We start from the raw sequence: 26,950 nt of genomic DNA on the forward strand, positions 1-26,950 counted from the left end.
TCTGTAGAAAATTAAAGTAAAAAATCTAAACACTGGATAATAAAATGAAACCTAATTTCACTTCTAGATGCATATTACAGATCTCACTGTGAACAATTCATCCATGCAGGTTTAATTTTTAGCAAAATTTTGGACCTCATGTCTTATCAAAATATCATAACCACAGCTTCTGATGAAATCAACCGACTTAAGTCATCTTAATATCAAATCAGTGACAGATGTTTAGAACCAAGTCCATGCCCTTCATTTTTTCTTTTCCAATAATTCATCAACAGATCTGTCTGTTCACTGCAACCTTAAGAAAATAGTGATATTATTATTATATACAATTGGTAAGCATTAAAATCTACAATTAAATAAATCTAATTATCTCTAAAATAAATAACAACCTAAATAAAATGAATGGTAACACTTCAGTAGGGACAAATTCTCACTATTAACTAGTTGCTTATTAGCATGCCTATTAACATATTGGCTGTTTATTATTATTTAAAAAGCACATATTCTGCACGACCATATTCTACATCCTTAATCATACCCAATACCTGAACTTAACTACCTTACTGACTATTAATAAACAGCAAATTAGGAGTTTACTGAGACAAAAGTAATAGTTATTGATTTGTTAATATCGAGAATTGGACCTTAAAATAAAGTGTGACCAAATTTATTTATCAGTGTACATTTAACCAAAGTGACAAAAACACTAACAACAAAAATTATTTAAAAATATTTTATTACAAACGTAATACAAATTCTGATCACAACATCGATCAGTGGCTAATAAAACATCTGTGAATGTGGAGTTCTGTTTAATTTGCAGCTTTACCAGCACTGTGGACAGTGGTAATGGTTGAATCTGTGTTGGAAGGTGGGGAGGAAAGCTGAACGAAGCCAGTATGGTTTTAGGTACGTTTGGCTACCTGTCGAAAGAGAGAGTTCTTCAAACAAGTACAGAGCTGGTTCATCAAATCTTTATTCTGCCCTTCCACCCAATGCATCTCCACCACCACATCGGTCTCTTCCTCCTTCACGTTCACCAGGCACTTGAAGAGAAAGTGCTGTACAGTCTCTGGGTTTTGAGGACCGCCAGCGGCCACCTGCTTTGGTTCGGTGGGGGACTCCATTGGGACGTCAGCACCTTTCTCTGGGTCTTGCTGCTCGTTCCTCTCGTTCACGTTGCTGCCCTCTGCTGTGGGTTCCTCTGGTGCTGGTGTTGCAGTGTCTGTGTCAGGGACAGATGGAGCGGAGGCATCCGTGCTGCAGGTGGAGGTCGGTTGCGCTCTAGGGAGCTCTCGGAGATGTCGTCCATGTTCTCGTCTCTTCTGCCGCGTGTGAATCCAGGTGTTCTCCACTGCTGTCAGGAAGAGGCTGAGCTCCGCCTCTCCACAAGGAACCCGCTTATGAAGCACCTGAAGATGAGAAGTTTAATGTTTGTATAACATTTGTATTAGCCATTGTGCCTACATTAAGCCTACAGCAAGTTGCTTTGGAACAGAGTGTCTGCTAAATAATAAACATTAAATAACAGCAACAATACTACTACTAACAACAACAATTATTATTATTACATAATTAACAAAATTATTTTCTTTTGTTAATTTACTAATAATAACAATAATAATAAGGATATCTTAAAATAATAATAGAAACAATTACTGTTGTTATTATCATTAATGGTGGTTACATTATTATTATTAATAATAATAATAATAATAATAAGTTAATAACAACAACAATAATAATTAGATATGTACATTTTCTGAAGAAAATGTGAGTGGTGCTTGCCGTGTCAAAACTCGGCACGGTGCAGTTATCTGGTTACTTTTTGTTTTAAAAATTATTTATCATTTAACGTGTTTTAGCACTTAATCAATATTAACATGTAGCTGTTCAGTGCTAGCATGTTGGAAGTGCTGTTTGCTAGCATGAGTCAAAAGAGCCAAACCCCATGTCTATACGATGTTCTGATGCAGAGATTTAGGTCTTGCTAAATGGTTGCTAGGGTACTCTTTTTGGTTGTTAGGGAGTGGTTTGAAAGCTTCACAATGATCCTGCGAAACTGATTGTTTGGATGAGTGAAATGAGCCAACCCCATGTCTCTATGACACTGTGATCCAAAGTTATGTTAAATGCTAAATTCCTATGCAAGTTACCATAGTAGGAAAAACGTGCACACATTTCCTTCACCATAGTATGTCTATGGGGCAAATTTGGGGGACTCTTGTGCCCCAGGGGTACAACTTCTACCCCATTGCGAGGTATGTTCTCGCACAGCTTGCAAGCTTCTTCAAATGTGATGACCCACGTGTTTCTATGAAATTCTTGCTCGGAGCTCTGGCCCGTCAAAGTTGGTCGCAATGCTCTCCAAAAACCTCTTAAAAACCTGCACGATTTGGTGCCTCTTTCAAAGGTCTATGACAAACAGTGCAGGACGAGTTACATTTTTTTGTACTGAACTTACCACTTATCCCTGATAAAATAAATGGAAACCCATTGATGTCTGAAAATAAATGCATCCAGTTTCCTCTTTCTGTTTACCTTCAGGTCTGTGAGGATCTTCTCCAGCCAGGCAGACACACTCTCTGTGGGGCTGGTGTCGGTGCAGCCGATGCTGGGCGCCTGCATCTGGAGCTCCGCCACGGTGGGCTTCAGTACAGTGAAGGTGAGGGGCTTACGGGCTTTCTCCAGCTTACGCTTCTTACAGGGGGGAGACTGAGAGAAATTCAGAAGGAAATAAGTTTTTGTAAGTTAACTTTAGAGTGTTTACATGTCAGTTTATTTTTTTTTTTACATGATTAGCTGCAACATCACCTACCCACGTCAAGAAGGGATGTTTGTTACAGAACAAGGATCAATTTAATTCACGAATCTCAGTTCTTAATATGTTTTAAAGGTGGTCAATAGAGGGCAGCAAAACACAAAGATCACCTTGGCCTTCAATGAGTTCAATGAACTATCTGGAGTCCTTGTGGCACTCGTTTATTAAATAAAATCTGAAATTAAATGAAAAACTTCAACTCTGAAAACAAAAACTGGCAACTAGCTAAATTAAAATAAGTTTAGGCTGAATTACTAAAACTAAAATAAATAAAGCTAAAAAAAGAAAAGCACAAAATTACAAAAATGTTTTTAAAAATGACATTTGAATATTATTTTAAATAGTTTAATGTTAATTAACAATCAACCATCGCACATCTGCAGGTAATAGATAGGTGCGTAGGAGAAAAAGACCAAAAAAAGTCAAGTCAAAAAACTAAAAAACAAAAGAAAATCCTGCACACTACCAATACTTGCAAAAGCATCAAAAACAATAATTTATTGACAACGTTCAGGTCTCATGACCTTCATCGGGCATATTCAAATGCGAGCTCAATCACATTAAAATGACTTCATGATCAGTCACTGCGAATGACCATCAATTACTAATAACACCCAATAATACATCAACTCCACTTCCTCGTATACAAAAAAAAAAAAAACATATACATATTATATATATATATATATAAAAATATTACAAAACAAAAATGAAGTGCAGATTTCTCTGTGAAAAAAACCCAAAATGGCTTCCACATTAAAGATAGCTGGGTTCCATTCTCTATCAATATTTCTGTTTCATATGCCATTTTAATAAGTGTGTTACCATTACCATAGCAATATATTCATGAATGAATGCAGCGAATAAGTGTCATCAACAAAACTGGCCAAGGATTCATTTTGACAGTATGAGCGTTGCCATAGAAACTATTAATGAGTCTGAGGCCCTGAACAGCTCAGTGTAGTATGTGTTATTTTGTACGTAGAGTAATTTATGATGAAATGTAAACACTGAATCATGTCCTACTGAGACACAGCAGTCATATTTTGACTTCTCCAGCTCTCGTAATAGTGGATTCTCACACACTGCTTCAGTCACATGTCTCTCTGCTCCTCTAACAGAGCATCTGTTGTTAGAGCAGATAAATGTGACTCATCACAAGCCAACAGACCGACCCCCTCAGTACCGAAAAACACACCACACCCATCATCTACTCCATCAGTGTGGGCTGTCCTGGGCGGTCTTTGGTGACCGTTAATCATAATAGAAGATAAAGCACACAGCTAATCTGGCATCCATCACAGGATCTTACTCTACTCAACAACCCACTGTTTCGGTCCTGTCGGAATAAGCAACACATTTAGCACACACTAGACCATACATCTTAACTGTCTTCCTTGTATAAGGTTAACTACATTAAGTCAATTGGACTTAGGGACAGTCAGCTAGTCATAGTGTCTGAATAACTCCCTGTGCTGAAGTTGCTGGTTCTGCCGTTTGTCAAATTTGTCATGTCTCAGCAGACAGCGGTTAAATCACGTTTCACACAGGGTCACTGTTATTGTCAGAGGGCATAAACAGGAGGATGTCTCCTAAATTCTAGTATTAAAACACTTTGGTAGAAAAGACTGTCAAAGGTAATTGGGTTATTAAATATGCATTAATATGTTTAAACCATTAATTTAACTTTATAAAAGCTTCTTTCTGCTTTATAAAAAACTGGAGGACAGGGTCCAGCACACAAGCAACATTATTAAATTACAAAACCCTAATTGGGTATAATTTTACAGGGATGTTTTTTTGTTTTGTTTTGTATTTATATGTATATTCTTATTTTCCAATCTGAGGTATGACTCACATGAATTGCAGAAATCCAAAGTAAAGAACTGCTGCTTTTTCATATACTTTAAAGATACATTTCATGTGTGCATAGCTTCTGACAGCGCTGCACAAACTAAATAATAAGATTTAATAATAAGAATAATTTATAAATCTGTTGTCAACAAAATAGAAGCTTTATTATTAAAGCTATTGTGAAAGTTAAATTATTATAATTATAGTTTTTTTTATTTTACAGGACAATTGATTTAATTATTATTGATTTATTTTTAGAATTTATAAATACTATAATATAATACTAAATTTATTATTAATACTAATAATATTTAAATGATGACTATTGTTGTTTTTATTAAATACTTTTTTAACAGTACAAACATATTGCAGCAGTAATATTTTTCTTTGAGTGGTTCAATTTCTTTTCATAATTTTATTTGAATTTAAATAAAACAAAGTTGGAATAATAATAATAATAATAATAATAATAGTAATAAATATAATAATTATTAAATGCAATAATAATAATCATTAACATGTTTTATTGTTATTTATCATGTTAATGATAAATTACTACATTTAATAATAATTATTATTTTTATTAATAATAATAATAATATCATATTGAATGGTGAAAAAAAAAAAAAAAGGTTATCTCTCTTTTGTCCTCAGCTGATTTCATGCCAGATTTGAAGATTTAACATTAAGGCGGTTCCCCATGCAGCCCAGCATACTTCAACACAAGGGGGCGCCGTTTTCTGACTTTAAGTTGTCTAACTCTAGGAAGCATGACAAAATCTCATCCCAGTAAGCAAAATCTATGAACAAAAGCAGACCAAAAATTCTCATGAATATTAAAGAACCCTGTGTCCACAGTAATTCTCTGTAATGACTAAATACTGCGATGAATCTAAATATGATCAGACTAGCAGTATCTACAGTGTTTTGTCTCAGATGAACTAAGCATGATATTTCACACGGTCAAAAATGTGTCTCAGAGCATCTCTACCCATTTGTGAAGAGCACATAATGGATGAAAACAGAAGGACACACGCATCGATCCACAAGCTCCCTCTTAATTCATTTCTATCAGTCTTAATCAGAGCGATGCACTGCTTTTATCCCCTCTTCACTGTGAATTATAACCCCCTCCACTCAGTTCATTATTTATCTACCACACATTTGCTCTAAGCAGGTTGAGTAGATCCTGCATAAAACGGCTTCCGCTCTCAACACCGAGCCTCTTGATGTGTCTGGAGTGGCTTCTCTCTTAAACGTGCAAAAAAAAAAAAAAATCACGAGCCTTGGGATTTTAACCACGCAGAGACTGAGCTGAAAGGTCATTATTCAATTATTGAACACAAGCAGATGATTTCCACAGTGATCCACGGATGCTGACAACTGGCCTCATTCTGTCCTGCTTTAGTGCTGCTTCCTGCCTGGTGACCTTTGACCCCTACCCCCCACTACTGTAAATCCACTGCTTCAACAGCTTCAGATCCCGGGCATGCTTTCAGCACCACAGGGTCCTTTTCAAACCCTACCTTTTTTGTCAGAGTCTTCGCTGTACCCCCTACCTCTCATGCAATACATTTCACGTCTGGATTGAAGATCTGACTGTCAAAGAGATTGATCTGGCTTCTGTGCGCTCTGCTAATGGGGCTCAGCTGGCTTCAGAGAAGAAGAATGGACACAGGAAGTGGAAAAACTGAAATGGGAGAGAGCGAATAAAGCACAGAAGGATGTGGGTGCCATCCAGATCTAGATGCGTCTGTATGCTGGCTAAGGGTGGAGCAGCTCGCAGACAGATATGTAGGCCAATCTTTCTGCTCAAGTGCTTGTGAGGAAAAAGGCATCTGGGACTTGGGGAATTCTCCTGAAAGACCATAACAAATCATCCTGCCGCTCCTTTCTCCATTCCCTCCACCTCTTTTCCCCTTTTATAGCCCTTCTGAAGTGCGTGACTACATGGCACAGTCACCCTGTCTGGGCAACTGTTGCTAAGAAGGAGCTGCACTGTGCCTTAGGAAGCAGGTCAAGTGTATCTGATGGAATGGGCTAAAGATGCATTATTAAAAAGAGGGCCGAGCCCAGTGAATATTCAGCAGGTGTTGCTTTCCCACACACAAATGCATCAGACAGACTGGGTGCATGGGTTATGTGAGGACTAGCTTACTCTAAACTGAGGCAAACACTCTCTACTGTCTATAAAGTAATGCAGGAAGTGCTCAGAGCTTACAGGCACAGGTACGTCATCATAGAAACTCCAAGCCAGGGCCCAGCGCATGGTTCGACCTTGACAGAACTCAGTGTGTGTTACTTTGGGCACCTGTGAAAGGACAAAAGATGAGGAGGATCTCATTAGTGGCGATTCAAACACAAAACAGCCTGTGAATCTTACAAAAACTATCAAGAGAAGTCTGGGTTATATTAAAGATATCAGAAAATCATATTTTGCATAAAGAAAGGATCATTTTTAGGACTGCATTGTGACATTCATGACAATGAAGCATATTTCTCTCCCAAATTTGCATTACTTTAAGCCAAATAAACTCACTGTCATTTCTGTAATATTTTCTGTTCAGACAATGATTTTTAAAAAATGTAAATCTTTATTAGCAATTAATTTTTATTAGCATAATTTATTTACAACAGGTATAATTCAATACAACATATACTACCATGATATGTCTACCATTGCCTTTTACAATTAGAGTTGCACAATATATCAGTGTCATATCATTTAAATGCTTATAAATGCATTTAAGCATATAAATGCTTCATTCATTCATTCCATTTATCTGTTGATGTTACAGATTCTTTAAATTTATTAGTATTATGGATATTGGATGTTTAATTGTTCATAATCATTTCACATTTTTATATTTTGATTACCTTTGCCATCATAAATGCTCATTTAAAAAAAAAAATAAATAAATTAAAAAACATTTATCAGACATTGCATTTTAATATCAGTCCTTCCAAAAAAAATAAAAAATAAATAAATATTATATATATAAAATGTCATTTATTTATTTAGCATTGTAGTATTTTGATACTTTTAGTAGGTTACAGATGCTTGGCGGAGAGGGATTAAATGTGCTTGCAAAATGTCACAATGCAAAAAATGGTAGGACTGATGGGAAAAGGACTTATATAAAACACAATATAAACACGTATATACTCTTTATATGCATAGTGTATGACTGACAGCAGACCCCCTATCCCAGAAGGCATAAACAGAGAATTACAGACCTGCCATTCACACAGTGGGGAGTGTGTTTTAACACCGATATGTGGGTGTTAGGGGTGAAATCAAATCCCACTGCTCTTCAGTAAAAAAAATAAAAACACTACTCGGAGAGGGGAAAGTGAGAGGGCGAACGAGAACGAGAGAAAGAACCTCATTAGCATATTAATTACAGCCACAGTGGCGAGAGGAGGAAGCGGCCCCGTCTGCTGGACGCTGGCCAGGAGAACAATGACACTAATGAAGGGTGACGGGACTCTGACACCTTCAGATGAATCAAACCACACATCAGGCCCGAGCCGAACAGACTGACTGACACCAGACTAATAACCTGTGAGCAGGGCGAATGCCTTTCATTCACAGATATCACAGCGTTCTGACTGTACAGACACAGGTGGAGCAATCGAGGGGGGCTGGAGGGGTGACGCGGGAGCTAATGATGCCTAATGAACTAATGAAATCTACTCCATTAGCGCTCCCTGTCGTGGTACGTTTTTAGGCCACGCTAGTGAAACTCATTAAGATCAATTAACCTGAAGTCTAGGGGAAACGCCCACTCATTTATCTGTAAAGATCTGAGAGACAAAATACACACACGCACGCAGTGGTCCAAGCAAAACTCACCCCTTGTTTCCGCAGCTCATCTTTCAAAGGTGCCAGGCTACACTTCTTTCCCAGCATGCAACTGTACCACCTGTAAACAGAAAAAAAAGGGCTTGTGAAACCACCAGCCTGGACACCTGATCCATGGAAGCACATCAAATAAACTGCAGGATGCAGAGCCGTGGGTTGAATATGGGCTCGCTCTGTGGGAACGGTCAGTTGGGCTACTCTTTACATTTTTAAGATATGAGGCGCGATGTTTAATTAAAAACCCCACCTCGACAGGAAGCTTTGAAGCTGCGCATGAGACAAAAATCAATGAATATCCACCATTATAAAAAAAGATGAGGCTTCATCAGCCAGTGCCCACAGAGAGTGGGAGGATAACACAGTTTATGCATAATTGATTGGTGCTCAACTCTTAATTTTCTAGTTCTTTTGGTTTCTAAATTGACAGAATCTTGCTTTTAATCACAGAGGAATAGCTTAAAGGTCAGCATGAAGCATGTTCACAACCCATTTTATCTCTGTAATGTGACATTTATGAGTCAAACAGGATATTCAGTGAATAAATGTAGGGCAAGAGTTGATTTTACCCACCGACTGGATAGTGGGATAGCAAACACAGATTTGTTCATTATGGAAGACAGACAGCACCTATTTTTAATTAGGATTTGTGAGCAAAATGTGGGGCTTAAAGGTCATGTTCACTTTCAAGGCCTTCCTGATGTATTTCTTCTTGAAATCCATCATTATTTGCCATTAATGCCATAACTTTTTATTCATCAGCATTAACTGCCATATATATATATATATATATATATATATATATATATATATATATATATATATATATATATATATATATATATATATATATATATATATATATATATATATATATATATATATATATATATATATATATATATATACACACACACACACATAGTGGGTAAAAATTATTTGATCCCCTGCTGATTTTGTACTTTTGCCCACTGACAAAGAAATGATCAGTCTATAATTTTAATGGTAGTTTTATTTGAACAGTGAGAGACAGAATAACAAAAAAATCCAGAAAAACGCATTTCAAATAAGTTATAAATTGATTTGCATTTTCATGAGTCAAATAAGTACTTGATCCCCTATCAATCAGCAAGATTTCTGGCTCCCAGGTGTCTATTACACAGGTAAGGAGCTGAGATTAGGAGCACTCTTTTAAAGGGCACCTGACCACAGAATCAATCAATCAGATTCCAAACTCTCCACCATGGCCAAGACCAAAGAGCTGGTGCGATTATTTGCAAATGGAAGAAACACAAAATAACTGTCAATCTCCCTCGGACTGGGGCTCCATGCAAGATCTCACCTCGTGGATTTTCAATGATCATGAGAACGGTGAGGAATCAGCCCAGAACTACACGGGAGGATCATCTCAAGGCAGCTGGGACCATCGTCACCAAGAAAACAGTTGGAAACACACTACGCCGTGAAGGACTGAAATCCTGCAGCGCCCGCAAGGTCCCCCTGCTCAAGAAAGCACATGTACAGCCCGTCTGAAGTTTGCCAATGATTCCGAGGAGAACTGGATGAAAGTGTTGTGGCCAGATGAGACCAAAATCCAGCTCTTTGGCATCAACTCAACTCGCCGTGTTTGGAGGAGGACCCCAAGAACACCATCCCCACCGTCAAACATGGAGGTGGAAACATTATGCTTTGGGGGTGTTTTTCTGCTAAGGGGACAGGACAACTGCACCGCATCAAAGGGACGATGGACGGGGCCATGTACCATCAGGGCCAGGGCACTGAAGCCAGCGAGGGCATTGAAAATGGGTCGTGGATGGGTATTCCAGCATGACAATGACCCAAAACACACGGCCAAGGTAACAAAGGAGTGGCTCAAGAAGAAGCACATTAAGATCCTGGAGTGACCGCCAGTCTCCAGACCTTAATCCCATAGAAAATCTGTGGAGGGAGCTGAAGGTTTGAGTTGCCAAATGTCAGCCTCGAAACCTTAATGACTTGGAGAGGATCTGTAAAGAGCAGTGAGACAAAATCCCTCCTGAGATGTGTGCAAACCTGGTGGCCAACTACAAGAAACGTCTGACCTCTGTGATTGCCAACAAGGGTTTTGCCACCAAGTACTGAGTCATGTTTTGCAAAGGAGTCAAATAATTATTTGACATTAAAATTCAAATCAATTTATAACTTTTTTTGAAATGCGTTTTCTGGATTTTTTTGTTGTTATTCTGTCTCTCACAGTTCAAATAAACCATTAAAATTGTAGACTAATCATTTCTTTGTCAGTGGGCAAACGTACAAAATCAGCAGGGGATCAAATAATTTTTTCCCCCACTGCATATATAGCCAGAGTTCTTAAATGCAGTGTTAAGGAAAGGAAGCTTTTTTTTTAGGGTTTTCAAGAAAATATAAATAGATCCCTGCAACATTACTCCCTGGTAAACAGTTTTTTCTTTTCCATAAATTACATTCAACAAGCTCAGTAACAGAGATAAAGTGTTTTTTTTTTTGGCATATTAGACCAGAAGCCTCATAAAATATGAATTTCAATCTGAAACCCTTACTACATCCTAAATGAGCCTTTAGAGATATATATATAAAATTTAACACTTGATGTAATGTTACATTATTAACCTTTGTATTACTGCTGATTTGAGCAATTTAAAATATCAATGACTGCATTATCTAACAGTAGCCTACAATAATGCCTAAATAGCTATTTAAATATTACAATAAAATAAATATTAATTTAATATTTAATTTTGTGTATAAATCATACAAATATTTGTAAACATTATTTAGCTTTTTTAATATTTGCTTTTATAATTATATTATTTGTAATCATAAACAGCATTAATTTTTAAATAATTATTATGCATGTAGTTTTTGTGACTTATATTTGAGACTAATTTGAATATTTGCAATAAAACAAATTGTCACACTGCAGAGGGATTTAAAATGATGAAGTGAAAGCAAAGTAGTGATTTAAAAACAAACATTTTTGGGCAAGATATTAAATCATATGGCGATTAAATAATGTTTGGCCTGACGTCATTGAAAAGTCAAATAGATTCAGAGGCAGAGCACGTTACAACTACAGACATTTTTTTCTTTAGTAAATAACCAAATCAGTCAAGTACAATTAGACACAGACCAACTCCATGCTGACTCTAACAACTAACACAGTCATGTATAGACTCTGCTGTAGACTGACTTTTGTTGGGCGGTGGTTTGGGGTTATCAAAGGCCAATCTACCACAAGAACGAGGGAGTGTAGATGAACACACATTACACTGCATATGGAGCCTAAGGGGCCTGAAAATCGTTTCATTTTGCGGAATGAAATATTAAAGAGCCCTAATATCCACACATGCTCTCCGAAGTGGAGCGGAGGGAGGCTGTGTGGCACCCCGGCACACTCGGCTAATAACGGGGTACTCCAGCATCTATCAGGCCTTGGAAAGGGGGTGTTTATGCATTCTCTTTAGTTATCAGACCCTGAGGAGGAAGTAGTAACAATTACGATTTCAATAGCACAGATTGTCTGGCATGAGGAAAAATCAGAGTTGTATTTAGTATGTAAGTGAGACTGGAGGAAGACTGGCAGTAATTACAGATCTGAGGGGCTGGAGAGGAAGAAGCATCTCAGAGGGCCAATCAGAATGCCTGGCTGGCTCTACGGGCACCTGCACACACACACACCCACACACACACACACGCTGCTTTTACGACAGTCTGCTCGCGTAGTCTGAACCCATGAGACAGGGAGCTGGTAACACAGCGAGATGGAAGAGTGCCCAGCTTTCCCTGCGGATAGCAGTCAAATCTCAACACAAGCAGAAGACATAAAAACACAAAACTACATCTGATATTACATCCAAACTGTGAAACCTAAAAGATACCATTCAACTTGTCAATCAACTTCTCTATGCACACACGCACGGCCACGTTCCTCTTGGGGTTCAGCTCATGACATGGTTAATCAGGCCTAATGTTGGTTGCTCTGCCACCCCTCCCCACCCGCTTCACTCCAGCGCTCCACTGACAGTCCTGGCACGGGGGGGCTCGCCGTCTGCCCCAGTCACACACACAGCTGCTCCCGTCGGGCGGCCCGGATACCGCCTCGGGTAATTATTTACTTTGCCTGTCAATTAATTACGCAAACTCTGTATGACAGATCCATCCCAGCATCCATCTGCCCTGCCCCTTTCATCAGCATGGCCTCTTCCCCTCTCTGGCTCAGTCAGTAGAAAACACCTCCTCTGCAGGTCTGGACACTGGCGGCTGTTTACTCCCTTCACATTACACTCCTTACAGCTTCTCATGTGTTGACATCGGTGCCAGACTGATATATCAGTCACTATTTGCCAATTTTGAGAGTTTTGGCATCAACCGATAGCTATCGGATTAAAAGTCTAAGTTTCATTGTGTGAATTTCAGAATTTCTAAATTATATTGTGTAAAATAAATATATTTCATTTGAAACATCATTTTGAATATTCTTTTATATTTATTATGCATGCAGCTTTAATGAGTTTATATTAATTTAAAGACGATGTGGAATATTTGCATTTTTAAATAATATAATTAGGGCTGTCAATCGATTACATTTTTTTTAAAAACTCACATGATTGTCATGAGTTAACTCGTGATTAATCGCAACTTAATCGCACATTTTTATTTGTTCTAAATGTACCTTAAATTAATGCTTTTCAAGTTTTTAATACTCTAATCAACATGGGCATGGACAAATATGGATGCTTTATGCAAATGTATGTTTATTATTATTGAAACCACAGTCAACATAGAGCATGAAGACTAGATGTATGACCTATGTTTCATAGGTCATAGATGTTTTTCAAAGAACTTGTTCATGTCTATTAGACACATGAAAAAAGAAATACCAGGTTCCCATGACTTCTCTTTATTTGCACAGAGCAATTTACTTACACAAACCTGTTTACATTTTTGCATGACAGGGCAGCTCACTTCTTCTGAACATGCAAAATGTTCATTTATTATTTCTTATTAGATTTGTTTGTCTCTCAGTGCCTACATACTGTATTTTGATGCAGCTAAATTCTCAATAAAACTGTTTTCGTTGATATATTTTACTGTTTCTGTTGTCAGACAACGGGATGAATATGAAATAGTGACTGAAACGCGACCCATTAAGACTACATAACCAGCTCTCCCTTCCAAGATGTTAATCTGCACAAAAATCCTGATAATCGAGCCGTCGTCTGATGAAATCAAATACACATAAGATAATGACAATAGCTGTGCTGTGATTTCGGCTTTACTTGCATGTAAAATTAGAGAAGCAACATAATATCTGTGTTTAACGGAAAGCGCTGCTCCTCTCCGCCGCTTGCTGAACAATGCAGACGCACAGAGAGAGAAAGAAAGGGATGTCTGCGCACGCTGGGAAAGAGAGACCTTGCGCTCACGCGGCAATACCAGCGAGTCTCAGAAACTAAATAAAGGTTTGTGCAAACCCTAAAGATTTGTCGCTAGGCGCTTTTTTGAAGAGGGGGGGGAAAGTCGGTAAAGGGATCTGCAAAGTAGCTAAGTTGGCAACACTGTGCATCTCCATTGCACTGCATTTCTCCAACTACGGGCTAGGCCACAGGTCAAACAGAAAATGCACGCTGCGTTAATCGTGCGTTAATAAACTTAGTGCCGTTAAAAAGAATTTGCGTTAACGCGTTAACTTTGACAGCACTAAATATAATATAAAAATAATAATTAAAAAATATATACAAATATTTACATTTATTCATTTAGTCAACACTTTTATCCAAAGTGATGTACAAATTCATCACATAGAGGGAAATAAACACACAAGTGCTTGTAAAACCAAGTTTCAGATATGAGATATCATTCAGAATAGAACGTAATTTTTCTAGAGCGTAATTTTTTTTATTCATTTTTTATTTGTTTTATTTTTATTCCTCATATTCTCTCAATCACTATTATAATATTAGATAGATAGATAAGATAGATAGATAAATACTTATCTATCAATGTTATAAGCTATCAATGTTTAAATAAAAATGTCCTATTATATTATCATTTTAATTTATTTATACTTTATTTTATACAATAAATATTATATATAAATAATTACATTTAATTTAAAAGTTATGTATCTTGGGTTGGTCCTTAATGTAATTGTGTGTATTCTGGTATATATGGTTTATGAGGAAATGTGTATAATGACATGGGTACTACAACATAAACATGGTTTATAAGGAATTTCAAAAATTGCCAGTAGATTTCTGTAAGGGGTAGGTTTAGGTGTAGGGTTAGGGTTGAGGTTAAATACAGTTTGTACAGTATAAAAACCATTACGCCTATGGAGAATCCCGTAAACCACAAATGCAAGAATGTGTGTGTGTATGCGTGTAACCTAAGCCTCTTCTTTAGTTGCAGACTGTCATGGATGATCCTTTTCACAAACTCCAGCTCTCCACCCTCAGCCATGATCTCAGTGACCCCCCCAGTGTTGATGGAGCTGGGTGGAGGTCTGCGGGAGTTCCTCGAATTCACCCCCTGACAGAGGAAACAGAAAAGAGGGGAAGAAGCGGAAGAAGCGGAAGAACGAACGGATAACAGCTATTGTCATGTGCACAAAGAGACAGATACTGCTAGAAAACAGCCTGGGGGTTTTGCTTGTGTGTGGTGTCTGTTCAAACACTGGAGCTGAATGTACCTTTGCTTCTAACTGGTTGGCAAAGAAAGGTGGATTGCACATGCAGAAATCATAGACAATGGACTCATCCTTGAGCGCATCCATCAGCAGAGTCTTCTGGGGCACCTTCACCACTGCAACACACACACACATGTGGTTCAGTGGGTTAAATTACATTTAAAACTGTCAAACTCTCCCTCTGCATCACACACACACACACCACACCTACCTTTAATGAGCTCTGCCAGGTGGTTTTGCTCAACGTTCTTCTTTGCATAATTAAAGCAGATGTCATCCACTTCTGTGGCGAGGAAGAACCAGCCATTCATAGTGGCTCCCAGCAAGGGGTAAATACAGGAAGCACCAGTACCTGCACAAAGCCAAAACCAGTCACATATAAGCTTAAATACAAATGATATATGATCTGCCTCCAAGTCTTTACCTAAACACATGCTTCATGTAGTGACAACACTTCAGACCAACAATGCGGTTCAAAGAATAATGAATACTTTATGGTGTTATTGTATCAATTTCACATATTTTGTATCTAAACTAATAACACAGAATAACCGATCACCTTGCAATATGATATTTAACTAAATGTGTCCTGTAGGAAAGGAGAACTTAAATGTGAAATGAAAACTATTAACTATGTTTCAAATTTTGGGTATTGAAATGAGAATAAAATAAAATAAAATCTGAACTATTTACATTTCAAATAAAAACAAATCACAAATGTGTAGTTTCACCACAAAATATTCAGAATAACAAAAAAGAACTTGTATTTCAATTGTTATACAAACATTATTTTACCACCAAACGTTAGAACTCTTAAATAAGTATTAGTATGATAATATGAAGTGCAAGCGACTGCTTGACAGAGTGACATATGACTATAATGCAGTTAGACTGAGGCAGGACAGCTCTGGTCATACATTATCCAGTCAGGCAGCCTTAAAATGGACTGAAATTTAGCAGAACTAAACAAAGATGATCCCCATAAGGTCAGAAGAAAAGACATTTAGAGCTATTCATCATGTGTGTGACACTAACGCAGCTAATCTCATCCCAGAGCCGGCAAAGGTCGTCGATCTGCAATCTAACCCGATCAACAGAGCCACAACTATATCATCCACACAATCTGATGCAACAGCTAGAGACGTCCATCTGAAAGAGTATGGATGATCACCACCAGTGGAGATGAAATAAACACACAACTTTTCAAAGACTTTTCTGGTTTTAATCTGCTATATATATATATATATATATATATATATATATATATATATATATTTTGAGGATGAGCTGAGGATGGCCTTGATGTATGATGTGATGGTGGTGGATTGGGATATTTTAATCCAGAAGATCTGGTGGCATGTGACAAGACAGCACTGTCTTACTCTTTACCAGCCTCTCCTCTGTGTGTGTGTGTGTGTGTGTGTGTGTGTGTGTGTTTGTTTGTATACTATAAACCAACAAACTGCCCTTCCAAACCCTGTAACACCAGCCTGTGGGACCGCAAAGGGCTTTAACAGATAACAACAGTGAATGTGAGCCGGCATACCGATGTCAATGCCCCTCCGTGGGTTCCCCTGCCCCCCAATCAGGTCCTCCACCCAGTGGATGTAGTTAAGGCGGAGCGGCACGGTGGGGATGAGCCGTTCCAGGGGGATCTCGATGGTTAGGCCAAAATCCTCTTTCAGCAGGGTGCATGTGAGAGCTCGAACAGCCTCCGGGTCTTTAAAGTTGAGCCTGTGGGAGGGATGGAGTTTAGTGGGGGGTAATAGACAAAACCATAGAAAAGGATCAGCTAATAGCCATCTTTAAAAACACACCACATACCCTCTTCTCAATTCATTAGTGCTCATCATAAAAACATCCATGCCGAGAAACACAATGAAGCAGCAGCTGCCGCTGGTTTGCACAAATGTATTAATGGAAGAAATGTCTTCATAATCACTGTCCCTTTCTCTCTAAATCCTTAATGTACATCTTAAAGCATTCAGCAAGAGTAACGTCACGTTTCTGCGGTTCTAAAAGCGGGGAGGGTGAGGCAGGTGTAATTAGGGAGCCTTCGTACGTTCACACCCCTATAGATGTAATTAAACGCTCCATGCTGCAGACCATGTCTGGCACCTCCGAAGGGAAGCAAGATGTGCCACACAGATAGGATACTGCGGAAAGAAGCCATGGTGTGTGAAATGCTATTTTACAGAGCCTTTAAAAACACCTGCACCCCACACTAAGCATAAGAGCTCCTCACAAAAGGGATGTGCAACATTAAGGACAGAACGTGTAAGTAATGGCTGTACTGGCCTGGGCTTAAACAGACGTGTGTAAACATTACCAATTTCGAAAGAAAGTGCTTCAGCCCAAAACAGTCTTATGACGGTGAAATTACATTTAAGGAGGGAATACGTTAAGGAGGGAAAATGCAAGTTAACGGGAAAAGGGAAAACAGCATTTCTGCTGTTTGAATGGCATTTTGGCTGCTCAGCATTCGCATGTTAGATACTATGGTCAGAGGGAATCAGCAGTCTAGTTATGAAATGGTTAGACAAATGGTTGTTTTTCATATTGTGTAATATGATGCTTCAGACAACAAGGTTTTGTGTTTTCTGGTGTAGGTGAAGATTCTTTGATATGACAGTCATGTTTGAAGTTAAACTAACCTAAAACTACAGACAGATATTGATAGCAGTGGCTGATAACTGTGGCTATAAAACCAACAAGCATTATAAATCCTAATGAGTGTACAATTATAATGCAAACATATACAAAGGCTCACGTACCAGATTATGAAAATATACAGAATAATATTAATTTATATTAAAAAAATAAATAAATAAATAAAATCAAGCAAACTTAAAAGTTATGATTTAAAATAAGGAAATATTTATTTAAATGTGTTAATAAGATTTCATAAAATTACATACATACACTACTGATCAAGAGTCAGCAGTGGTCTCATATGCTCACCAAGGCTGGAATTATTTGATTACAAATTACAGTAAATACATTTTTGTACCCTTTAAGCACACCCCTGTTCCCATTAAGCTCACATTGTGTTTTATTAAAAATCCTTGTTTATTTTAAACAACCTTTTAAAGAACAATTGAAAAATATTTTATTTGAAGGTACAAAGTCAATAAAAAAAATAAAATAAAAAAAATCTCTGTAGATTTGAGCTGACCATTTTTTAGCTTCAGACTATTATGATTCCATCCAATCGGAGGAGATCAAACATGTTTGATATTTTCAGCCAATTTTAGCCAAACGCATATTGTTTTGTTTTGTCACGTGTCTCCTAGCAACAATAAGCAAGTTTCTGTGTGAGTCTGTTGTGATCAGAAGGAATTTAAAGTCTGGTAGTGTGAGATCCTCAGTCATTTAGTGTATGATGCCTGGTGTTTTAAAAATCTGTTCACATTTTAAAAGTTGTGCAGTGTATTCCAGCCTTTAGTCGCTTTTTCCTGGACAGATATGACATGTTTCCGATGGCTCCTTCTTTGTACGGATGGCATGCCTTTTTCATCTTTGGTCATAAACTATAGTTATGTCTAGATTTTGTCATCTTAAAGCTGTGAAAATTGGAGCAGCAACAATTTTTTATTAATTTCATTTAATATTTATTAAAATGACAATATTTTGCAAAACAAATAATCTAGGTCATGTATTAATTTCATACATATTTTAATATGAACAACTATTATTAACAATATCTATGAAATTATACTTTTTCTTATTGATGTCACACTGAAGCTGTGTGATTTTCATAGTAGTGCACCCTTTTAAGCTCACCTTAAAATAATATGAAATCTTTAAAAATTACAGCACTGTAAAACCACAGACCAGCAATAAACTGCCAATTTATAATATTATGGATTTAAAAGTACAAGCCAGTAATGCCTGTGAAGTATTATGTTAGCGTAGCACACAATCTTATACAGCTAGTCAGCTAACTGTGTTCTGTAGCATCTGCGCTATGTTGCTAAAACTATATTTTGGATCTAATGTAATTATTTCCCACATCCAAGTTCCAGGTTATAATATGCAAAAGTCTGAACATTAATCTCTTAATTTTACAATGAGTAGTGAAACTTACCCAAAATAAAGGATTAAACATTTTTTAAAAATGCACATTTAAAGGGCTCTTTTGGTGAAAGTTTTTAGACAGCTTTCAAAATGGCCGCCAGACAGTGTGAACACATGGAGACTCATATCTCAGTGTGCAATGATCTGATTGACTTGAAATTACAGGAGGTATATAGTAACAAACACATCAATTGGTTAAGACATCAAGTAGGATAATACATTATTTTTTCTTTTTATAATCGGAGCTCAAAAATGGAAGTGTGCTTAATGGGTACGTTTACCCTAATTGAAACACAAATATTTAATAACATTATAAATGCCCTAACTGTCACTTTTGATCAATTTAATATGTCCTTGCTTCATAAAAGTATTCTTTTCTTTAAAAACAGGTTTTAGGCTACATATTAACCACACACGTCTTTGGAAATCAGCCATCAAAGGACATTAGTGGACCACAACCTTAACAGCGTGTCATTTTCTTTATTCTAACACAAATAAGAACACAACACAAGAAAGGAAACATTCCAGCAGCAGCCGTTCATGTGAAAAATCCAATACACCTCTATCTTTATAATTTATTAACACATTAGCCCTAATTAATCCAGCAATCCAATCCAGCCTATTAATCTTGAAAATGTGACCTGGGGAATTAAATATGAATATGGATGTCATAGAAGGTTTCCATGGTTACCACTTAACAGTATTACCTACAATAATAATAAAAAAACCACAAATGGCGACAGTAAATAAAACAAGGTGTGTAGATTTTACAAAGGAGGCCAAAAATGACATAATGGAGACCCAGCAGCTCATCTGGTCCTCGCAGAGTGTGTAAATGATGCTGTGTGACTGTGGCTGACCTTGCATCCGTCAGGTCATAATCAGTGTGCAGATGATGAAGCCGCGAGAACCGTTATCCTGCTCTCTATTTTTAGCCTCCGTTTGAATGGCTCGGCTCACAGGACGAAGCCCAGCCGTCTCCACAGTAACCACTACACCCGCCCCACAGAGAAGTGTGTGTCAGTGGAGCACGAGCGCTGTGGATGTGTGTTAGTGTGTGAGAGGACGGTAATGCTGACATGAGGTGGGTGTGTATATGGGCAGATTAGATCCAAGACGAGAAACTCAGAAACTGCAACCCTCTGACTCAAGGACTCAGAAAGGAAGGATTCTAAATTAAGAAAAAAAAACTGCAAAAAGAAGGTTAAGTGGGTAGAAATCAGAAGATTCAGAAGGAGATCATAATGAGCTTGAATATCACAAAAAACACTGCAGTCACGATAACCGAGGTTCATATCAGAAGTGTTGAAAACCAAAAATTGCACCATAAAGATTTTTACTACTACACTGGGTTGTAGCTTGATGTGAAATCAGAGTCTTGAAGCAAAAGCAGTGCTCTAACCAACCAGACTAACACTACGGCACAGCATGGGTCTACTCATCAGCACCGCAAGGTCACCTCTAGAGCTCTGTTTAGCCATGTTTTAATCCACCAAACTCAAAACGCTTCCAAACCCAACCATTAGCAAACAAAGCATGGATGCTGAACACGCTCCACAGCTTTTTATTGTGTTCTGTGAGAACAAAAACCTAGCGGTGCAGTTTTAATAAGATAATGGAGAGCCGAGCGGTCTTGTGAGGATTGATGTTCCACCAACTGTCAGGTTTTCTTTGGTTTTGTCAGCACGTCAAATCTCTAGTCGACCAGGATCTCGTTTCAACTTAACACTGCTGTAAACACGAGCCCGCTGAATATCCTGAGGACTGTCGCCTCTGAGATTTGAGGATGGTTTCTGAGTTAGGCAAACTGCAGTTACATCATTTACAATAAACTGTCATCATTTACTTATACCCTCATCCCAAACCTGTATGAAGATGCTTTGCATAATATCCAAGCTTCTCTATTCCATACAATGAAAGTGAATGGTGACCAGAGACTCAAGCTCCCAAAAGATGTAAAAAGCACCATTAAAGCATCATAGAAGCACTGTATTCCAAGTCTTAAGTCATACAATAATTTTGTCTCATGAACAGACTGTTACAAAAAGTTACAATTACATAATTATATTTCTACTCCAATTCGCTTTTTGAAATATAAACATTTAAATGGTGGCTGTCATAAAATCTTGACGGATTGATTCAAACAAATTAAAAACTGAAGAACAGTAAAAATTATGAGTATGTTATATGGTGCACATATATTTTGCAAAATGCTCCTCTCTAGAGTTCATTTCTATAGCTGACTAATGAGTTTATGGTCACCAAATATGTTTTTTTCTGAAGTAAATGTGATGTTATGTGACATTGTTTACAAGCCGTTATATTTTCCGCGGTTGAAACACTAATTGAGTGATTACATGAGACAGGACACAGATTTCAGCAAGTTGTACTCTTTCTTTTAACATGCCTTCAGATGTTTATTCATGTTTATTTCCTGCTAAAACTGGTGTTAAAGCGGAGGAGATGATCGGTTTACATGCGCTTCATGCTGTTGCTTCTCTTGAGGTGCTACAGTGATTTGACACTCCACATTAAACTGCCAAAACGCCATTTATTGTTTAAACACTAATAAAATGGACAGAATTCAAATTGAGACTTCGTTTCATATCAAAAGTAACAAAGCTTATTGTGATTTATGTTCCGTTAATTAACGGAAAACACGCTAGACCAGGGTTCCTCAAATCTTACCCTGGAGGTCCAATCCACTGCAGAGTTTAGTTCCAACGCTGATCAAACTCACCTGCCTGTGATTTTCTAATGATCCTGAAGACATTGATTAGCATGCTCAGGTGTGTTTGATTAGGCTTACAGCTAAATTCTGCAGGAAAGTGGATCTCGAGGTCCAGATTTGAGGAGCCCTGGGCTAGACTAATCAGTCCTCGGGATTTGTTTAACCCAACCCTATTAAATGATGACAATTTTTATTTTTGGGTGAACTATCCCTGTATCAATCGTGGTCACCATTCACTTTCACTGTATGGGAAAGAGCAGCTTTGACATTCTGCAAAATTCCTCCTTTTTCACAGAAGAAAGTCATACAGGTTTATAATGACATAAGGGTGAATAAATGATGACAGAATTAAAATTTTTGGCTGCTCTATTCCTTTAAGACAAGCTGATGGTTAATGCTGTCATGCATCAAAAACTGACACCCCAACTAAGGGAGTGCAAGTTTAAAATTAGGATTAGTCCTGTAGCAGGCGGCAGAGAGGATGAGTGATGTGAGCCTCCCCCCTCCGTGTCCCCACATCTCATTTGTAAGTGAGCTGAGGCTGAACCCCACAATTATGCCCGACATTTCAGCAGAGGACCCTCACCCAGGACAGCCCTCCACTGCATCAATAATGCAATTCAATGTCTGCCAGGCTGCAGAGATTAATGCTACTTTTACTGCAGCTAGAAACTACAGAGATCATTTACAGTCTTCTTTTCACTACAGACTCAAATTAAAGGGAGAGTGTGCACAAAAATAAATATATTTTGTCATGTTTTACTCAACCTCATGTCATTTTAAACCTCTATGCACTTACTCTTTTAAATTGAATGCACACAAAAAACTAAATCTTCGAATCTCCATATAAATGTGTACTATGAATGCAGCATAAAAATGGTCCATACGACTTGTGCATTATATTTCAAGTCTTGAGAGTCGTACTATAGCTTTATGTGAGGATAAAAGTAAAGTTTAAAGGGATAGTTCACCAAAAAATGAAATGCTCTCCATAGAGAGCAATGCAACTACTACGTTCAAGGCCCAGAAAGGTAGTAAAGACATCATTAAAATAGTCCATGTGACATCAGTGGTTCAACCGTAATTTTATGAAGCTACGAGAATACTTTGTGTGCAAAGAAAACAAAAATAAAAACTTTATTCAACAATTTCTTCTCTTCCGTGTCAGCATGCAAAACTATCAGTTACAAACGACTTCTATTTCATATAAATGCTGTTTCAAACTTTCTATAAAATCAAAGAACACTAAAAATAAGAATAAAAGAACAACCGTTTCCAAAAAAAATAATTAAGCGGCACAACTGTTTACAATTCTAATAATAATAATAAATGTTCCTTGAGCATCAAATCAGCATATTAAAATGATTTCTAAAGGACCATGTGACCCTGAAGAATGGAGTAATGGCTGCTGAAAATTCAGCTTTGCCATCACAAAAATTACATTATAAACATTAAAATAAAAAATACCTATTTTAAATTGTAAAAATTTCAAAATATTGTTTTTACTGTATTTTGATCAAATAAATGCAGCCTAGGTGAACATATGAGACCTCTTTAAAAAACAAACAAAAAAACAAACACATTAACAGTTACCAATCCCAAAATGTTGAACAGAAGTATAGCTTTGGAACAATATGATTGGGTAAATAATGACAGAATTTTTGGGTTTCACAATGTCACACTACATTCTAAATTTTTTATGCTCCCTATAGTTTCTTCCAGGTCATCCACGAGCCACTGACGGACGTCGTCTCTCTGGTTCATGCCTTCTAATCCTATCTCTCTCTGGATGACATCTGCACCCCAAATCTTTCCTCTCCTTTCATATCTTTCTGCTCCAGTGGCAGCAGAGAAAAAATGATGGGGGAGAGGATTCCTTGTCGTACCCATATCCCTTCTCAGTGAGTGTCTCTTTCCAGATTAACCCTATCCTCAAAACTGTGGCATGAGAGATTTAGAAAAGAAATGTGAGGAAGCTTATCTAGCACGGCAATGTCTGGAGTCTGGAACCATGAAAAGTAGAAGCTAATGATAATTCGTATATATAAAAGACTTCATATTTCAGCAAATCCCACATCTTAGGACTAACTTGCAGGACTAACTTGTGAAGTTTTGGTTAAATACCAGATCAGTTAGGTTTTAGGCAAATCTCTAAGCGTACCGCAGGAAAAACAGAGAGACAGAATATGATACTAATATACCAATCTGACCATTTCTGCAATACTGTGCACATTATGCAAACTGACTTTCATTTACCAAAAAAGTGTAGAGAAAAAAGCAAACTGCATAAAATACTATATTCCACAATGTAATGTGTTTGATTTTACCTTATACATCCAACATGAATCAATCAGAGATATCTCATGCCTCATTATTTAATCAGACATTACATTTCTACATCATGTTAGGCTATATTATATTATATAAAATGTTAAAATAAATATAAAATAAAAATATTAAATATTAAAAATATATATATTTTTTAAAATAAATACCCGAATGACACCTACTGAATTAAAGATGCAAGTAAATAAAATTATCCATGCACTTGAATTACCAATACATATAAATCTATAATTGACCTATCGGTAAGCCCCTCCCCTCAAATGCAGACTAGCCAATGGCAGTCGAGTATCAGTTGCACGGGGAGCGGAACTCGGACATCTTTAAGTTTCAGCGCCATAGAGAAACATTGGAAGATCCGAAGCTCGCATCGGTTTTATGGGGTTTATGCTTCAAAAATGGAAAAACTATGTGCCTGGGGTACTTGTAACACTGATTCCAGGTATCCTGAGAGGATGGGCAATATAATTTATTTTATTACATTTCCTGATTCCAAACAAAACAGAGCAAAATGTCCCTAAGTATTCACCCCAATACAAATGAAAACAAAAACGTTCATTTTCTGGTTGTCATACACTCATTAAGTTACAATTTTCATCTGCTCAAGCAGAACGTTAATGTTATCTTGTGCTTTAGCAAGCTATCTCTGGCTAAAACTAGCGAATGTTAAAGTTAGTGAGTCCATGCTAATGTACAAACTTAAAAAGCCGACTGTTCTCACGTCTTGTGCAGTGTAGGTCAAAAACACAAACGAAGGTCTACATTTCAGTGCCTCTCCATATTAAACTGGTTAAATGTACATTAATTTAATCGTACCCTGCGATACATGAACAGTGTTGATCTGCGATCGTGATGACCGACCGTAATATGAGACTTCTCCCGCTTGCATTGTGATCTGTAAACCCTCCTTCGAGTTACCCACCGTATTTATTTTAAAATATTTTATAAATCCCTCAATGGAATATTTAATTCCCATTTGATGGTCTTCCGTGTCCAAAATTGTGCAAAAATATCGTGGGACAAGGTTTTCACACATTGAAAGACAGTGAGCAACTTTGTTTGTTTGTCCGAGGGAGTAACAGTAACTAAGGGGGGCGGGGCGGGGCTTACCGATAGGTCAGTTGTTATGAGCGATAACTGATAAATAGTTTATATTAAAATTCTATACTGTATATAGTATATACTGTATATAAATTCTATAATCTAGAAAATTTATTCATTTTAAATGCTAAAAGTTAATTTAGCCATCGCAACTTTATAATGTATATATGGAAATGGATATTAATTTTAAGGTCTGCTAAATATTACATTTACAGTAATAGTGTTTTAAAATTATTTTTTTTTTTTAAAGATTAACTTTAAATATAATCTAAAACGTAAAATATGGGGAAATAAAGCATGCACAATTATTATTATTATTTTTTTTAAATATAATGTGATGCAATTTTAAAAACGTCTGAAAAATGCATTTGATTTCACATACTATTTTGTAAGTTAGTAAGTAATATAGTGTTTTACGCTGCAGAATTCAGTAAGCTAGTACTGCAATCAGAGCATTATCAGACAGAAAGAGTGTGCGAGAGAGCGTGTATGAATGAATGAGAGACAGAGAGATGGGGAGCATGTGGTCTGGGACAGTAGCGAATGGCAAGTGTACTGTAAAGTACACCTGCTGCAGATGGCAGAAAGATTTACAGTTTTATATAAAAAAAACAACAACATGCAAATGTGTGTCAACTAACACCTGCTGCAGAATTCATTTACATTTAAACAATGTCATTTTCTCCTGTTGATACGGAGATTGTCAGACCACACAAACCAAACACATATGTACATGCACACACACACACACACACACACACACACACACACACACACACACACGAGCCATAAACAACTCCAGACATCTGTACTAGACTTGGCTCACCTGATCAAAAAGACAGAGTACTGTGCTGAAATGCCAAATGTAACAATTCTTTAGCAATCAATGCCAAGAGATATAAAAAAATAATGTAAAACAGTAAATTTTTATTTAAATGTAACTTTCACAGTTAAGACAAGTGTGGTCATTTCAATTGTCCTTGTTACGGTTGCATATGACCCAGATCTGTGTTAACTCAATCCACCTGGATAAACGTGGATGATGTTGGCTTGATCAAAGCGATCAATCATGCATAAATCATGAGGAACAAATGAGGATCTGAGCTGATCAGGTGTTTATGCACCACATTTCTTGACCACAGACCACTGGTCCAAAAAACACCACTATTCAGCTGAATATACAGCACCACAGTGAATTTTCTTTTTTTATTTAAGTTTAGAGCTTCTATTCAGAACTGTATTAGGTTATGCAAAATTAGTTGAATTAATTGAATGCAAAGACAATACATTTCTAATTTTCTATTGTGCAAACTGCACGTGATGTGAACAAATGATTATTAGAGACGTTTCTCTTCATGAATCACTCAAATATAGAAATATATACCATGTATATGTATATTAATGCTGTCAAACAATTAATCGCATCCAAAATAAAAATTTGTTTACATAATGTGT

The 26,950-nt window shown here is 37.1% G+C and overlaps 1 protein-coding gene across 2 annotated transcripts in view; it reads right to left on the bottom strand.

The window, feature by feature from the left end:
- Window positions 1-718: 718 nt before the first annotated feature.
- The window catches only part of mettl16 (methyltransferase 16, N6-methyladenosine), a 37,605-nt gene continuing 11,373 nt past the window's right edge, over window positions 719-26,950 (bottom strand). For both annotated transcript variants that reach the window (XM_058799038.1, XM_058799039.1), the window contains exons 3-10: window positions 16,790-16,977; window positions 15,455-15,595; window positions 15,247-15,359; window positions 14,944-15,086; window positions 8,532-8,601; window positions 6,897-6,986; window positions 2,542-2,715; window positions 719-1,412 (exon numbers count right to left, since the gene is read on the bottom strand). In XM_058799038.1, the coding sequence (XP_058655021.1) occupies window positions 906-1,412; window positions 2,542-2,715; window positions 6,897-6,986; window positions 8,532-8,601; window positions 14,944-15,086; window positions 15,247-15,359; window positions 15,455-15,595; window positions 16,790-16,977 (1,426 nt within the window). In that variant the 3' untranslated portion in view covers window positions 719-905. The remainder of the gene's footprint in view (window positions 1,413-2,541; window positions 2,716-6,896; window positions 6,987-8,531; window positions 8,602-14,943; window positions 15,087-15,246; window positions 15,360-15,454; window positions 15,596-16,789; window positions 16,978-26,950) is intronic.

Source organism: Onychostoma macrolepis, chromosome 15 (assembly GCF_012432095.1).
Source record: "Onychostoma macrolepis isolate SWU-2019 chromosome 15, ASM1243209v1, whole genome shotgun sequence".
Taxonomy (NCBI): domain Eukaryota; kingdom Metazoa; phylum Chordata; class Actinopteri; order Cypriniformes; family Cyprinidae; genus Onychostoma; species Onychostoma macrolepis.